This window comes from Anabrus simplex, chromosome 6 (genome assembly GCF_040414725.1).
Source record: "Anabrus simplex isolate iqAnaSimp1 chromosome 6, ASM4041472v1, whole genome shotgun sequence".
Taxonomy (NCBI): domain Eukaryota; kingdom Metazoa; phylum Arthropoda; class Insecta; order Orthoptera; family Tettigoniidae; genus Anabrus; species Anabrus simplex.
In genome coordinates, this window is record NC_090270.1 from 287315579 (window position 1) to 287333387 (window position 17809).

General features: G+C 42.3%; 1 protein-coding gene across 1 annotated transcript in view; it reads right to left on the reverse strand.

Annotated features, from left to right (window-relative positions):
• Window positions 1-4407: 4407 nt before the first annotated feature.
• Window positions 4408-17809, reverse strand: part of LOC136875754 (ipis-1) — a 96902-nt gene continuing 83500 nt past the window's right edge. Inside the window, exons 7-8 of the mRNA XM_068228289.1 lie at window positions 10279-10414; window positions 4408-4599 (exon numbers count right to left, since the gene is read on the reverse strand). Coding sequence (XP_068084390.1) covers window positions 4460-4599; window positions 10279-10414 — 276 coding nt within the window. The 3' untranslated portion in view covers window positions 4408-4459. The remainder of the gene's footprint in view (window positions 4600-10278; window positions 10415-17809) is intronic.

Sequence of the window (17809 nt, forward strand, 5' to 3'; positions counted from 1 at the left end):
TAAATAAACAAATAAATCAACTTTAAATAAATTAATTAATCATTAATTAAGTTAATTAACAGCAAAGTGATTCAGATTATACTTGGTGAAGTGAACAACTTCAAAAGGGTAGAATACCCAATTTAAGGTGATTGATTATGGACAAATGGATATGATTTGGATACCCTATTATCTAATGGTAAAGCGCATTTTCACTAATGTCAGTTTAATGTGTTTGATATTAGTAATATTGAATCTACATTGATACCAGAAGAAGCATTTGAGAATAATGAATACGAGAAATATTCAGATAGTAATTTAAGGGAACCTAGAGACACATTTTGTAAATAAGTTTTTATATTCATTGGAATGAGTCCAGAGGTATACTCATATTATATTTTTTCTTCCTGATGTCCTGACTGTTGTTATTAATAAATGTTTATTGTTATTTTGTTACGTATTTCATTGTGCCAGTGTTACCTATCCAATCACCTTTGCCCTGCGCAAAAATAAAATTTGAAAGAACGTTCTGGTATAGCAAAGTCGGCCCTGCGAACGTTCCACCCGTGGGACTCTCGCTCCGCCGACTGAGCGACCCCAGAAGGGGGGACTGTATGCACTGCATGTCTGTCTGTTAGGTCATCAGCCCAGAGGCTGGTTGGATCCTCAAATAGCACCACCAAAGTTTGTGCGGTTATAAGGAAACCCCAAAAACCAATGGCAGCACCAAAATGAGGCGTACTAGGCAAGATGAGGAGTGATGTAGTTTGCCATTGCTTTCCTCACTGGGTCAGAAAGTACTATTGCAGCACGACTGACCCTATGAGCAGCACCTTTCATAACACTCAGATGCACTACTCATGCTCTGAATGTCATTACTCAGCACTACCCACACCCCCAGCAACTTCCATATTGTCACAGCCATGAATGTTGACTGGGACTTCGGTGGAAGCTACACTTTACTCTGGCCTGTGCCAAGAGATGGATGCAAAAGTACTGTATCCATCAAGAAATGACAGCAGGCAGATGCACTGCATATATGTGTCTAAAATATCTAAGATATCACTATATCAAAAGGAAAGGTAAATCTTGAATATTTAGTGTCAATAAATCTCAAAATACGCTGCCTGAGAAAAAATTGTACCACCCAGACGAAATGGTCAAATGTCAATATCACACGTACACATCATCGACGGATATGTAAATGGTTAGAGCTGCAATTCTCTGTGACAAGTAGAACAGCCACCAGAGTTCATTAGTGTTGTTACCAGGCCTGGTAGGTTACATAAGGGGCGTGGAGGGCGTCAGATGTTGAGTGTTCACTGTGACGGACACGGACATGCAGCGTACTCATGTGAGACAGCGAATCAACACCTGTCAGAGTTTGAAAGTGGCCTGTGGTGGTGGTGGTGGTGGTGGTGGTGACTATTGTTTTAACCCTAGAACTGCTGCAGGTTTTTCTGTCAAATGCTGCAGTTTTTTTCCTCAACATACACCATGAAAATAAAATCATGCCTGTAATCACATATTAATCCTAATAAATCCATATTATATACCAATAGAAAGCTAAAAGACTGATCTAAATGAAGAAAATACAAATAACGGAAAATATTGCCACGATTTCTAATTATCATAAAATGCAATTAAAATTTTTTAGACAAAGGAAACTGTTGAAATATTTAGCTCAAATAAAGTAATTTGTGCTAGATAATTTATTTCTGAAACATGATATTCTGAAACGAACAAGTATTTTCTTACGTATTCCTCCACATTTATCCACTTTTCATTTCGTTTGCAAAATAAAACTCAAATTTTCATCGAAACGAATTTAAGTTCTTTTCACAAATTTCGAACCTACAGCTTATCTTAGTTTTCTTTAGGTCAATTTCTTCTTTCCTGTGTTGTGATCAAATTCCTTATAACAGTATACAAAAATATCAACAGTTCACACTTATCCCTTCGCCAATTTCTTCAAATATTGACGTACTTCCAATAATAACATAACCTGCACCGACTTGAACATCATACCGGTCATCGGAAATTCCCATTACTTCCAAAGCACCTTGTATGTCGCTGTCACTTTCACTATTTACAGGAATAATTTTCTTGTAGGAATTAAAACCATCAGTATTGTCACTAAGTTCTTCGAAAATCGAGCGCTTGATTTCAGAATCGTCAACAAAGAGGGCTGCCATCTTGATTCTAAGAACATATGAAAGTACTTTCACTTCTACAGCTAAATAAACTTGTCCAGACCGATGTTTGTGTTTCAAAGACTTTCAATATTGAAGATAAAAGTATAAGTATTCAGCTAGTACCTTTATTATTGCCATCTGGTGACCAATTATAAACTTACGGCGGAAGAACGACACCGTCTCTCAGAAAGACGATCGCACTTAACGAAACAGTGGACCGTCTTCCAGAAAGATGGTCCGCAGTTCTAGGGTTAAGAGGAAGTACAACTAGGCAAAATCCTCGGGATGTGGCCTCGTTTTGGGTCTCCATTTGTCCGGCTGTTCGAACCGTGCAATATCGAGATTTGTGCGGCATTCACATGTGACAGCGGCGCGATGCTGGACTGCATGGGGACGTGAGGGCAGGCAAACTCGTCATCAAGATTCCAGTCGCCCACGTCTGACCACCACCATTTGTCGGAGAATAGCAGCAGCCGGACTAGGGAATTACCGTCCTATGAGTAGGTTGCCGTTAACACCACAAAACGAACAGCTGTGTTTGGAGTGGTGTCGGGTGCGGGAAGCATGGACTGGACTGCTAATGAATGGCGTCGCATTGTGTTCCCTGATGAATCGCGGTTCTGCACTTCCCCGGATGACCATGGTCTGCGATCATGGCGGCCACCTGGTGGGGAGAGGTCACATTGGCACAGTGGTGTTTCTCCTGGCGTCGTGGTGTGCGGAGCCATCGGGTATGACCTCACGTCACGGATGGTAGTGATTGCAGGAATTCTGACGGCACAACGTTACGTCATGGTCATCCTGCGTCCTCATGTGTTAACTCTCATGCGACAGTATCATGGGGCCATTTTTCAACACTACAATGTTAGTCCACACACGGAACGTGTCTCTCTGAACTGTTTTACGTTGTGTTGAGGTACTCCCATGTCCATTAAGATGCCCAGATCTGACCTCAATAAATCATATTCGGTACCAGTTCGGCCGTCAAGTTCGTCCCTGTGCCAGTATCAAGGACCAGTTAAAACAGTTATCGACCAGCTTACCTCAGAAGAGGATACAACGGCTTTATGACACCCTTCATACCGAATCAGTGCCAGAAGCCAGAGGGGATGCAATGTCATATTGATAACTGAGATCGTACTGCCAAATTCAAAGTAAATTTAACTTGATTTTGTAATCACTAAAATGACATCACGTACCCCTCAACACGTGAAGTTTAATTTCGTTTCGTCCTCCCCTTCTGGTTGTCAGGCAGTGTAGAGAAAGAGACAGAGAGAGAGAGAGAGAGAAAGAGAGAGAGAGAGAGAGAGAGAAATGCAAAAAGCTGAGGATGCTCTGTATGAGATCACATATCAAAGGGTTTACTTTGTTGCTTGACTATCGTTTAATGTCCCAATGTTTCTAGTTGATAAATATGACTTCAGAATTTGGAATAAGTTGCACCCATCTCGGTTACCCGCCCTGATCGTCAAGGTGTGAAGTCTGACGCACCGTGGTTCCAGTCCAATAAGTTGCACCTACCTCGGTTACCCGCCCTGATTGTCAAGGTGTGAAGTCTGACGCACCGTGGTTCGAGTCCAATAAGTTGCACCTACCTCGGTTACCCGCCCTGATCGTCAAGGTGTGAAGTATGACGCACCGTGGTTCGAATCTATTTAGTGGAAAAAAGTCACCATCTGGATACTGACCGACAGGGTAGGAAAGGTGGTGGTAAACAATTATTTTCCTAGCCACTAGTTTGCGTACATAAAGCCAGAATTCAACTCCAAACCTATCCGCAGAGATCATATGAAGTGAGGGAATATGACGGTACTGATGATGGTTCGTCCGTCTCTTGGCGACGTTAAGCCCTGAGCAGAACTTTTGGTTTTATTTGTCAGGAGTCGGCTATGTAGAGACACGGGGTTTTGCCCTCTCCTTATAGATGGTATTGGTCACAGTGCAACGCCAAGCAGTGAACTCACCCTTGTCACCTAATCAGTGGCTGGTGTGGTTTCAGTGTGTTGTATTGTTGTCTATGCTCAGGAAGTTTTGTTCGGTTTTCCTAATTTCCACCTTGATGTATGAGGCAGTCCCTATAACCTCTTATTACGATCACTGGCTATATTCTTGCTCAGGTTGATATTAGTCTGTTTGCGTCTGTTCAAAACAAACAACAGCTACGGTAGTTCGCGATCAAGTATAATTTGGGGTCAAAAGTTCAATATTTAGATAAAGTAACTTCCATGTAATCACAACTTTATTGGTAAAAACAGTTGACCTTTTGAAACACCAAAGCCCTGAGCTTATTCGCTTACATCAGGATGTACAACTCGTCCCATGAACAGAACAGCTTCACTGGGCTCGTCCACAACCAAGAAGAGGAACGGCCGGTTCACCTTCAGCTCCGTCGGTGGAGCGCCAAAGTAGTTGACCAGCTCCGTAACTGAAAGAACATAAGAGGACGTCACTGAGAATAGTAAAAATTTGCACAGAAATATTTAACGAGGTTTTATTTTTTTAAAGAAGGATTGACAGTAAATTAAATTAAATTAACATACATGTATTTTCATTCTACAGAGTTCTGCCTTTCAGCTTTTAGTCTGCAAACCTCTGTCAAATAACTAAGTTCTTCGCAGCTAGCTCTATTGCCTTGTTTAGAAAACTTGCTCTCACCATTAAATCACCAATGTCCTCTGCTCCTCTTGCCGTCCATGGCCGTGTCAATTATTCTCCTCCATTCACCTGACTTAATAACTCCACTGAATTTGGTTTAAACGCGCAGCTTCATCCATCCAAATCATTCCTAATTCAGTCTTAATCTCCTCATTCCGAGCACTTTCCTGCCATTGGGCCCACCTCGATCAAGTTGTGAGCTGTACATAGGATGAAAAGTGAGGTTGTGAGTTTGAACCAAGAGAGAGAGACATCTCAGGTCTACCGTATTCATGGGGTGACAGTACCTTATGGGGATCACTGTAAGTACCTATTATCTTCACACCAGAGAATGAGAGTCTACTAGCGGGTCAACGCCTCACTAACACACCCAAGGACGAGAAAGAGATGGGACTCGTAAGGTAGTGGCAGTGGCCTTAATAAAGGTACAGTCTCAGCATTTGCCTCGTGCGAAAATTGGAAAGCACGGAAAACCATCTTTAGGGTTGCCGACGTGGGATTCCTTTCCAAAATCTTCCAAACGCAAGCTCACTTCTAAGTGACTCTAACCGTGCGTCCAACTCACCCGTCTGGAAGAAGCCGAGTGTCAGATACAAAAGTACGAATACTCCACTTTGAAAATCAATTAAAACACGAATCGTTGGGTCAGTCTTGGTCCCCGTAATCATAGTTTCAATAATTCCTCGTTTAGGAGATTTAACGTTGTTCACAAAGACCGATTATGAGAAGAGAACGCTGAAACCTCAGAACTTATATTTTCATTGCATGAGTTAATCTACACTATTTCTGAGGCCCTTTGAGACCCACACAATCCTTTAGGGTTTGGTACGCCACGTGATTTCTGAGGTGAAAGTTCGAACACAGGATCAAGCGGGATTAAGTCCTAGATTGTCCATCAGCTACCACGCCACGAATGTGGACAGCTTTGTTGGTAAAAGTAAACTGACAACAAGTTAGGATTTCCTAGGACTGCGATATATTAAATATATATTCATTTCTTTAAAATCATCGAAAGACACATTGCTACTTTACGGAGTTTTAACTTTAATTTGTCCATAGAAGGTCAAAGTGTACGCGGTTCCTGAACAAAAAAGGAACAATTCGGCGTAATTAGGATTCTGACTGGTCCATTCGATGTCCTTTACCGAGATTCAGACCCGAGTATCCATGCTTTCGAATACAGCGAGGGTGGTTATGACAACAAATGTTGTTCATGTACAGGAGATGTTTTGACGTACAGCAACCGTTTCTCTTTGTTAGTGTAATTTACACTCCTCAGGAAAAGTTGAGTATTTTTGCTATTTACACACCACTTTAATATTTGAGGTCATATAGTAAGTACGTTGTATGAATCATGACAACGCTGCCTTATTCACAGCTAGGGACATTCGATTGACGACTGCTAAGCGCTAGAGCTGAGGCGACATCCAGTGTCGCACACTTCTGTGTACTATATGGTAAAATGCCTCGTCATATGCTCTCTATGGCAGTTCACAACAAGATCATTACTTTGATGCAACGGAAGATGAGGAAATTTGTTTACGTGAATCAAAGTGGTGTCTCCAGGTTGTGGAAAAGGTTTCGAGACACCCGCTCAGTAGGAGATGGACATCACGCAGGCCGTCCAGGTCAAGGATATCATACAGTGTAGACACACTACGTGCAGAGCTACTACTCTGCGCCATCAGCTCCGAGACGCCACAAGAGTAGCTCTCACTATCCAAAGTGTGAGAGAAATATTTGACTGTATCGGATAAAGACCCTCAGGACTTCAACCACATCAGAGTTAGACGCTAGGTCAAAGATCCAGGACGCTGTTCAATGATGAAGTGCGAATTATTTAAGCCCTGATGACGACTCTCTGCGCATGTGGTCGGTAAGAGGGGAACGTTACAATGAATCAATCTCAGCAGAACATCACCAACAGCTTGGAGTTTCAACACTATTCTGGGCACATGGGTTCACATTGAGGGAAATATGACGGTAGCAGTGCACTCACACAACATTCTCCGACCCATAGCAAAAGGCCTCGCGGATACTACAGGATACGGATTCAACCTTCGTTCACATCGTTCAGCAGTTGGAGGGGCATGGGAGTGGGCATGGTCTTCTCAGGACATGAAGTGTGGACCTTCCTGAAAAGTGAAAATTAATTCCTTCAGTATCCACCAGGTCGTAAAGAAGCTGCTGTCGAGGATTGCGACCGTTTGCCTCAACAAATGGTCAATAATTTCGCACTGCACATGCATAGTCGCATTTAAGAGTGACTCAGGCTTCGTGGAGGGCAACACTATATAGAATAATGTGATTGCATTGGACACTGTCTTTAAATTTGGTGTTCTAACTGAGGACGATACTCACATACTCAGTGTCCCATGTTAATTTACCATTCTGTTCAGTTATTAACAAATGATATTCAACGCAGAAATAATATTGCGCAACATGACGCCAACTGGAAGGGCGTGATGCCATATAGAACGCAAGAACTCAGAAGGTGATTCCCTAGGTTATGCACAAGTGAGAAAGGATATATGTGGAAGGGAGAAAGAGATGAGAATTTGTTTGGGGAAGCACCATGCCACCCTAACAATAATTTTAAGCGGGAGCAGTCAGGTTCACCACATCACGGGAATTGAGCGATATCTCCTCCATCTGAAGGTTTTCCAAGAGAATAAAAGGATGGAAATTATATCCATAAATTTACGAAGCCAACGATACGTTTAATGCTGTTAACACATAATTAGATTAATAACTACGTAGTAAGCCGATCACCGTGGGAAACTGTTCAGTGACTGCATACCAAACTCAAGTTGTTTCCCGGGGCTTTCCCTGGCGTCGCGTGGGTTTTTGCCTCCTATAAGAGCTGAAAGATGTGGAAGGAGGGGATTCATTCGACGATAAGACCGCTACCCGTGCGTGTCGCGCGTCTGCTTGTATTTACGCCAGAAACCATTGTTTAGGACAAAGACTGTGAATAATAAGTATAGTGGCGATAACTTAGATTCAGTGGATCGGAGATCTATAAGCATTCCGGTAGTAATTCAACTGTATGATAATATTTCGACGCTTTGCAGTGAGGTCGCGAGTGCCTAATTAATTGACGGTAAAGAATGCCGTATTTGTAGAGTTCATTATGAAGCGGTAAGGGTGAAGTTTGCGAAGTGCAGAAGAAGCACTAATAATAAACCAAAGCAATCGGTATTATTCCTGCTAGACTTATGAGACTGGATCAGTTGAGCATGAAATAGTAACAATTGTCTTGAATGACTCAGTGTTGGTTTCAAATTTGAGCTCACAGATAGCCAGTACTGATCTCCATTTCAAAAGTGAATAAAATATACCGGGAGATGGTGCGCTGTGAATAAAGTAGGCATTTCATTCTAGTAAAGACCTGTGACGTGTTCAAGAGACGTGGGATACGGGATCTTCCGGCTACAACCACAAGAAGACGACCAACGAGCCATCCTCACCGAAGAAGACATCATGAACGAGCTACACATGGAGACTGGACCTAGAGGATCGACCCAAGACCATACCACCACCATGATGGCTTAAGCAGACGTTGTTCAACCCGGACGGGGGGTTGAAGAGGTCTCCAAAATGATAGATAAGTGAACCATATTCAATAAGCATGTGTTAGGATCGAGGGATTGTTGCGCAGAAATACAGTAATTAAATTTGGAAATATTAGTAGGGGACGTGATTACAGCCTATCAGGCTATTTATTAAGATGTTTTTTATATATATTCAAGTGTAAGGCATATATATTTTTATGTAATAAGCAATGATTAAATTAGGTTATGTGACAGGACGTAGTGTGCCTAGTATTATGGCAGCTTGTTTGTGTGCTTTAGATTAGTATTCCTTAGCGTCTGGCGTCGGATAAAATTTACTTGTAACTATGGGTTACTTAGGATAGTGCCTCATTTCCCTCCATTGAGAAGGATAGTCAGACCTGCGTAACATAGCGTATGCATGCGGCCTGAATTGAATTTTTTTAATGCTTGTATTTAGTTAATCGACTGTGGGTGAATGAAATCACACCGCAGGCTGTGTCATTAATATTTGCGACCCCATTTTTACTCTGCCAAGCAAGGGCTTGAACCCTAGACCTGAAGGTTACCAGGAACACGTCATATGGATTGATGGTGATGTTTTATGTGAATAACAGGGCAAAATATTTTATGTGTTATAAATGAGGCCCATGGCGGTCTGTTACTTGTGTTGGATATATAGAATGTGATGTGATTCCTCACTCACTGTGTGGCTATTGGTTTGTCATGAGTAGATGAGGATAAAAGCTCTTTTGTGAAGTAGTTCTGAGCGCACGGAAATTAGGCCATGGGGCCACTGCCGGCCGTGTTTACATTTTTTTGTAGTGAGGGGAGGTTTTACTGGCGAGACAAGGAGGTCATTTTTCCAGCCCTGCACGACGGGGGGGGGGGGGCGGGTCGCGGCCATTTTTAAAAGGCAAGGTCATGCGGAATTCTTTCTTTTTCAGGCAAAGACGTATGTGTGACAGCGATCCTTTCTTTTGTTTTTCTTTACTTGTCAATAGAGATGTGTCTTACGTTTGAACTTGGCACTAAGGAATTAGTTGCGTTAGCACATCTTGTAAATACAATGATTGCTTAATGGGCCTGAGTTCGCATCCATATATATATACCTCTATGCATGGTAGGGATAGATACGGTTGCAGTGGTAGATTTATTTTAGTCGTAGTTGTAACAGACGAACTTGCTACTTGTCTGTGTACTCCCCAATATGTGCGGGGACCCCTTGCAATGGCTTTATTTCTGCGAGACAGTTCTGATCTTAGCATCATGGCTTTTTATTTTGTAGGTCTATTGGTGCTGTTCCATGTAGGGGACACGTTTTTTTCTTGGGTTCACTGATCTACTCCTCCGCACAGAATCATCAAGCTATTTTATGTGGTCTTTGGAAATTATAGATGTAAGCCTTTAAATGGCATTTATCTTTTGCACTACGAGTGCAATCTATTGTAAAGAAAACTGGTTACGAAAATAGAAACTTATGCTTTGTAAAATTATATATTTAAAATGCAACTGAGTTCCTCATTTCATAATTTAGAGTAATAGGGTAATTTTCCTAACCCCATACTCTCGTCGCAAGAACCCAGTAATTGACCGTCTGCCAACTGTAGCTAGGCTGGTGCATTTATTTAGTAACAGCTAACCAGGTAAGTTCGATTGTGCATTGTTATTTATGCCCTATGAATTTCCACCTCGACACAATTGAAGCTAGTGTAGTATGTGCTTAAATTTCTTTGAAGAGTTTAAATAGTCACTCTTCAAAAAAGCCCCTGACATTGCGAAATGTAAAACATGTATAACATTTGTGACATGTCTAACGACCCTTACACGAACGAATTTCTTTCCTGTCCAGATCACACTATTAATAATTAATAACAAAAATAATCTTTACTTACACGTCACAGCGGCAGCCTCTGTTCCCTTCTCAGCGACTTCAATGAAGACTTTTTGAACAACATCGTTAATGTACACCGGCTCATCCGTAATACCAGAGAGTTCTGCACCTGGTCCGAAAACCTTGGAGATTCCCAGCTGAAAGATAATATAACTTAACAGCGGCGGCTCGTGACCAAATTTTCACGTGGTTAACAACAAAATGTGTGTTCACGTCTGAAATATACCAAAGTAGAATGCAAATAAGTACAAAATCACTTATTTAAATCATTTCACTAAAAGTTCCTTGTACGGTTGCTACCCTACTCATAATATGGTAGAACCCTTATAACCGAGGATGCATTTTACAGAGACTAATCTGTGAGTGTACAAGAAAAGTAAAATTACGACTCCGGGCTGAGTCGCTCAGGCTTTCTGATCCCGTGATTACGAAAACCTGTTCAGAATTAGCTACTGGCGAAATCTTCCGGGGATGTAATGCTGTGGCCAACAGTAGCAGGGGAGGTGGTGGACCCTTGTGGTCAACTGCAATACTATCCCTGGTTTGAGGGGGGTTGTAGACTGAAAGGCACATTCCTTACCATGATCCTCGCTTATGGATATATCTGTGCATAGACCATGACGTCATCTCGCTGTGCATGCGTATAGTCTTCAGGTTCGCAGCAAATTCATCAGTGTGTTCCCTGGCATTGTCAGTCCAATGGAACAGTTGTCAGTGCAGCAGAGCTTCAATATAAGTCGAATGCTTTCGATGGATTGACGAAATCAGGTGGAAAAAAGGAAACAATTTTGAATTACCGGTATCCATGAATGCGTGAATATGCGTTACAACTGGGTGTTCACGTGCTCATGTGCTCCTTAGAGCCCACCACCACTGTAAGTTAATATTATTTTAAGCTAAAATAACATTATGTACAGACTAAGATGATAGATATTAGTTGTTTTCTCATTTAGTATTCATGTTTAAGCCTTATGCTCGAAATGTTCGTTTCTCTGTTTATTTATTTGATCGTTCGTTTATTTAATTGTTAGAGAAAAGACACAGAACCATGTACTGATGAGCGGTAGACTGTGTAAATATGATAGTTACGGGAACCGTTGCATTGGATAAAATAAGATCACTGGTACATCCGCCATCGTCGCTATAGAATTATGTCGTAAATACACATTATTTTAGTATCAACTAATTCAGTTTTCAACATTCATAAACAACTTTTATTCACAATCAAAACATGTTATCACCCCACCACAGAATACACAAAATCCAAAGAGTAAAGAAACAAACATTGCGAATTTTAACATCTACAAATATCTCGACATACTCCCACCTAATTTACAATTTTCTCAAAATTGGAAATTATCAAAACATTGAGGGCAACTGAACAATGGATGCCAAGTGGATTCTCTCTCCCCGGCCTCATGAAATTAAAGATTTAGTCTTTTAGGAGGAACCACATTTCTTCCTGCTCTTGTTCTTAATTCTTCAGGGGATTTAGAAAAAACCTCTTCCTTGAGCTGGGCTTTTGTTTGGCAACTCTCGATGCTAGAGTGAACCTCTAAGGGGTACACTCTCTGTAGAGGACGCACAACGGTACCACTGCTCGTCTTCAGTTGAACCACCCGGACTCTTCCATCTCGCCCTGGAATGAGATGCTCAATTCTTGCCAAAGGCCAATCCATTCTCTTTCGATTGTCCGATCCTATTATTACCACCTCACCAACTACAGGCTTCCGAGTTTCACGTCGTTTTGTCCAAGTTAACTGTCCCAGGTACTCTGAACGGAAACGTCTTCTTAGTTCTTCTCTCAGTCTTTGCAGATACCGAATTTTCCGAGTGATGCTTGCAGACTCAATGCAGTCCAAGTCAGGCACTCCTGTCTCTTGTACTTCTTGTAGCAGCATTGATGGAGTTAATGGAATAGGATCTTTATTATCTTCAGCAGTATATGTCAATGGTCTTGCATTGATCACTGCTTCACAGTCAATAAGTACAGTCTGTAGTTCATCCCATGACAATGCGGCCTTCCCCAGGGTCTTCCGTAAAATTTGCTTCACCAGGCTCACTAATCGTTCCCAGAAGCCTCCCCACCACGAAGCCGTAGGCGGATTGAACCTCCAAATTATACGTTCCCCGGTGCTGTATGTAACAATTTGATCCCAATCTAACTTTTCCATAGCATTACATGTTCCTCGAAAATTTGTGCCATTATCACAGAAGATCACTTTAGGTCGACCACGCCGTGCGATGAAACGCCTCAGTGCTCTTATGAATGCCTCGGTTGACAGAGACGGAACTAGTTCCAGATGGACAGCCCGGTAGCAAGCACACGTGAATAGGGCAATCCATGTCTTTGACGAATCACGAAGATACAAAGGTCCTGCAAAATCTAACCCGATGACTTCGAATACGGCTGCATCCTTAACTCGAAGATCAGGCAAAGGAGGGGACTGAGTGTCAAAGTTTTTTGCTTGAAAACGTCGGCAAATAACACATTTGTTGACGATTCCTCTCGCAAACTGGCGTCCTTTAATGATCCAGAATCTCTCACGTAACAAACCTAGGAGAGTTGTTGGACCGGGATGATTATTTTTACGATGCACTTCTTCCGCGTACCTTTTGACCACCGGATGTTCGGGAGGCAGCAAGGCCGGTAGTCTGAAGGGGCCCTTGTCCACACGTTCGACTATCCGTGTCTGGAGTCTAATTATGCCTTTTTGATCTTGGAATACTTGGAAATTCTTAAGTCTCTGATCGTCCGGGAATTCGAAGGACTCTGCCTGTATGAGCAGAACAAGTTTATCTTCAGCTGCAGCCACCTCACTTGTCGATAACGAACCTCTTCTTTTAATTTCAGTGCGTCGACAGTTGTTGAGAAATCTGAGGATCCATCCCACCATCCGCACAATATTTTCATATTTGCTGAACCGGTGATACAGCCACGTAGTATTGTGAGTGACTGCAATAAGATTATATTCGTTTGCCACTCCATAGCTTATGTGAGATTCAGGCCAGTTTTCTTCTCCTTCAGCAAGCCACTTAGGCCCTTTCCACCATTCGGATTTGAGCAGTTGCGCGACAGTACATCCTCTTGAGGGCAGATCTGCGGGGTTCAATTCACCAGGTATGTGTCTCCAGCTTCGTACATCAGTGAGTTCCCTTATCTCCTTCACTCGATTCCTAACAAACACAGTCTTGTCTTCATTGCCAAGAATCCAGGCTAGCACAGTGCTTGAATCGGTCCAACAATGAACAGGGACTTCTTTCCAATCTAGACTTTCTCGAACTGATTTCAGTAGACGAGCTCCAATAAGAGTTCCTAATAATTCCACTTGAGGAATGGTCAGGCGCTTAAGCGGTGTTACTCTTGCTTTGGCTACCGCTAACCGAATGTGTACCTCTCCCTGGTAACCACTCCTGATAAAGACAACAGCTGCATATGCATTCTGACTTCCATCACAGAATACATGCAGTGAGATATCCTCCTCGCTGCCGAGGTGGCGCATCATTCCGATTTCTCTTAGGTGAGGCAGGTCCTTCAACCACCTCTCAAATTGTCGTCGAGTATCTTTGTCAATAGGGTCGTCCCATCCTAACTTTCTGGTCCATAACTCTTGAATTAACATTTTCAACCTTATCGTTACTGGAACGGTTAGTCCAATCGGATCAAAAATGCGGTGAACTATTGAAAGAACAGTCCTTTTTGTCAGATTTTCCATTTCCCACGATTTCTCCCACCAATCCATATTGATCTTCAAAGTGTCATCTCGATGATTCCACCTAATGCCAAGCAGTGTAGACTCCTGGGGAGAGTTGTCTCCAGTCCACTCCCACCCTCGAAGGTCGAACCCGGCCCTCGCCATAATGGTCTTCGAAAGATAAACGAATTCCTCTACTTCTTCTGCTCGGTCGAGGCTTGTCACTAGATTATCAACATAAAAATTATTCTTCAACGATGCCGCGATTTTTGCCTCCTTTGGATCAGTTGATTCCACACATTTTTCTAGGTGGTACCCAATAACTGCTCCAAGAAGAAACGGACTACTGGTAACACCGAATACCACTCTGGCATGACGAAGGACTCGTAGGTCTTTCTCATTATCTTCATACCACAAGAACTTCAAGTAGTCTCTCTCGTCTGGGTGTATTCTTATCTGCAAAAATGCCTTTTTTATATCAGCTGTGATACCTATCCTCCGTTGTCGAAACCTCAAGAGCAATTCTGGTATGATTTCAACGAGGTTCGGTCCTTCTTCAAGGCAGTCGTTCAGTGACGGGAAACCTCTCTCTTTCGCCGACGCATCGAATACGGGACGCACTTTCGTAGTTGCACTAGTTTCCTTCAATACCGGGCGGTGAGGAAGGTAGTGTCCTGTAGATATATCCATTGCACCTTCGACAATGCCTTCTTTCACCCAGTCTTGTAAGATGGTATCATATTCTTCGTAGAGCCCACGCTTTGCCTTTAATTTTCGGGTCATTCGAACTAATCTGCCTTCTGCAATCTCTCTATTGGTTGGAAGGTCTGGAGCATCTCTCCTCCATGGAAGACGTACCTCATACCTGCCATCTACAAAATTAACCGTATTTTTGAAATATCTGAGTGCTGACATCCTCTTCTCCTCCTTTGTTGCATTCTGTACTGGATCGGTGATCCCAATGGTCTCCATTTTCCATAGATCAGATACAGGTAGTTGAGTAATACTGAGTGCAGTGACTGTATTCGCAATACTTGCATTATGAGCTAGATCGTTTTTTTCTATGGTGCTTACTTCCTTCTTCTTCCCCGTTACCGTCCATCCTAAACGGGTTTCAATGGCAACCAGGCCAGAAGGTAGAGTCTTCATGTTGCCCGTCCACAATTTTCCCGCGATGTCAGAACCTATCAAGATGTCAATCGGAGCCCTAGAATCTCTGTACATTGGAATGTGTTCTCTCAGCAACTCTTCCCTCACTTCCTCCCTGACTTCTACAGATGGAACCGCAGCTGTAATTGTTCTCTGGTCTAGCGCCATGAAGTTGCATGCAAAGTCATTACATAAGCTGAGTAAGTGCACTTTATAGCATCTGTGCTTGACTACCCCTGTTGGCTTACCACCAAAAAGAGAGTGTATAATGTTTTCTTCCCCAATTGGAAAGTAGTTCATTTCTTCGGCCAAACTACTAGAAATGTACGAACGTTGGGATCCACTGTCTATCAGTACCCTGGCCTTCTTGATTTTGTCACCATTCCTTACATAAACTAGCAGAGTCTGTAGATAGACCTCCGTTTGGGAGCTAACTGTCAAATTGTTATCAACAGATGAAGTATTGAACAAGGAAACCTCTTCTCGTTTGCTCTCAGGATGGCTACCCTCAACACATTCTTTCTCTTCCACTTGGTACTTCTCAACAGAGGGGCATAATAATGGCACATGCCGCCCACGACAAACAACACACCGTGCTCGACATTGCTGCGCAGAATGGCCTGCTTTGGTACAAGAAAAACAGCGCCTAACTTTAAACAGAACCCCTTTCCTATCTTCAAGTGACATTTTTTGTGCATGGAGGCATTCTGTTGAATAATGATTCACTCCTTTACAAAATACACACTTCTGAGAGTCAGATTCAATTCCGAGAGTAGCAAGATCGATTGCAGAGGCAAAATTAACCTTGTCCTTATCATCTGATTTCCCCGGATTCTTAGCCTGGCTATAGGAAAGGGACTGATTATTTGCCATTGCGACTCTCTCCTCCCCTTCTACTTCTCTTTTCAAAAACAACATTAAGTTATCCATTTGCTCCTGCAGTGTCCTATTGGGTTCATTGGAACGTTGCCACACTTTCAATATGTCTGTGGGCAGACACGATTCTATTAGCGGAAACAATAATGCGGCATAATTATCCGAGAAGACATTTAATGCCTCCAGTGCCCGTAACTGAGTTTCTAGTTTGTCATACAAAATACTGATCTTGACTGTCTTATTTTCCAAAACCAAACTTAGTAGCTCCCGAACATAATACTCGATAAGGAGGTCATTACGCCCAAATCTGTCTTTAAGTGCTTGAATGGCCCTCCCGTAATTTTCACCTGAGGGAGGAAAACTCATAACAACCGCGCGTGCTCGTGAATTTTCTTTCGTAGCTTGAATCAAATACTGAAACTTTTCCTCCCTACTTAACGACTGACTCTCGTCAATTTGTGAGAACTGTGACCAGAATGATATCCAACCGGCTATTTCCCCATCGTACTTATTTAATTCCAATTTCGGTAGACGAAGAGATATTTCGTTTCCCGAACGATCACCAACACAACTAGATGAAGTATGGGCAGCACTATTCATTGTGATCAAATCAGAGGCCTTACCTTTAATGCTGTGGTAACGTAAGGTATACTCCTCTGCTTTCTCCATTTCTGCCATCAGCACCTCTTCAATCTCCTCTTCCTTTGTTTCAGCACAGATGTTTTCACAAATCTGACTGTCCAGTTCCGATAACTCGTTTCTTCTCTCTTCGAGCACTAGTAAACGCGCGCTTATTAATTGTAAATCTGCATCCCTCTGCGTCACTAGTTCGTCTATAGCATTGCAAGTTTTCGTGAACAATGTGCGGATAACAGCTCTTTTCTTAGTTACTTGTATAGACGTCATAATTACGATGTACCGGTACGAATGTAAACAACAGGATACGGTATACTGGATATACAGACACAGTTATACTCGCTATCAAATTATAACTCAACGAAGTCTACGTTAAGTTCTGTCACGGTCGCCATATATAGAATTATGTCGTAAATACACATTATTTTAGTATCAACTAATTCAGTTTTCAACATTCATAAACAACTTTTATTCACAATCAAAACATGTTATCACCCCACCACAGAATACACAAAATCCAAAGAGTAAAGAAACAAACATTGCGAATTTTAACATCTACAAATATCTCGACAGTCGCTTTTCTGCGAATTATACAGGAACATTCCATCCTTCTGTTATCCTCGGCAGTTCGTGATAGACCTGTACCTGCAACAAAACAATAGCCACCGTATCGCTCCCGAATTGTGTCTAATTTGATCGATGGCCACTCTAAGGACATGAGAATGCTATTCTCGCCCTCAAGATCACCTAACTTCAATCCTGTCCAACTTATCCGGGATGCTGTCGAGAGGGATGTTCGCACCCAGCTCCGAACAATCTGTCTACATTATGGGAGGATGTGCAGTGATTATGGATCACTCTGGCCGCTAATGCTTCCGGTTCTTTTGGAGTCAATGTCTCACCGTCGTCAGGGTGAAAAGAGGTGCTACGCGCTATTAGCCAGTGTGAGCGCCAGAGGGTTACTCTTCTGACAGAAATCACTGGCAGACTAGTTACAGACCTGAAGGAAAGAATAAGATATCTAACCGGAATATCAATACACGTCAGAAACAATTCATAGAAAGAGAATTTAGGAAATAGGTAAGAAGGAGATGAAGTTCTTAAAGAAGATCCAGGGACCAAAAATATAACATCAGATGAGTTTACATTACATCTGTGACTAAGAAATGAGCTGTA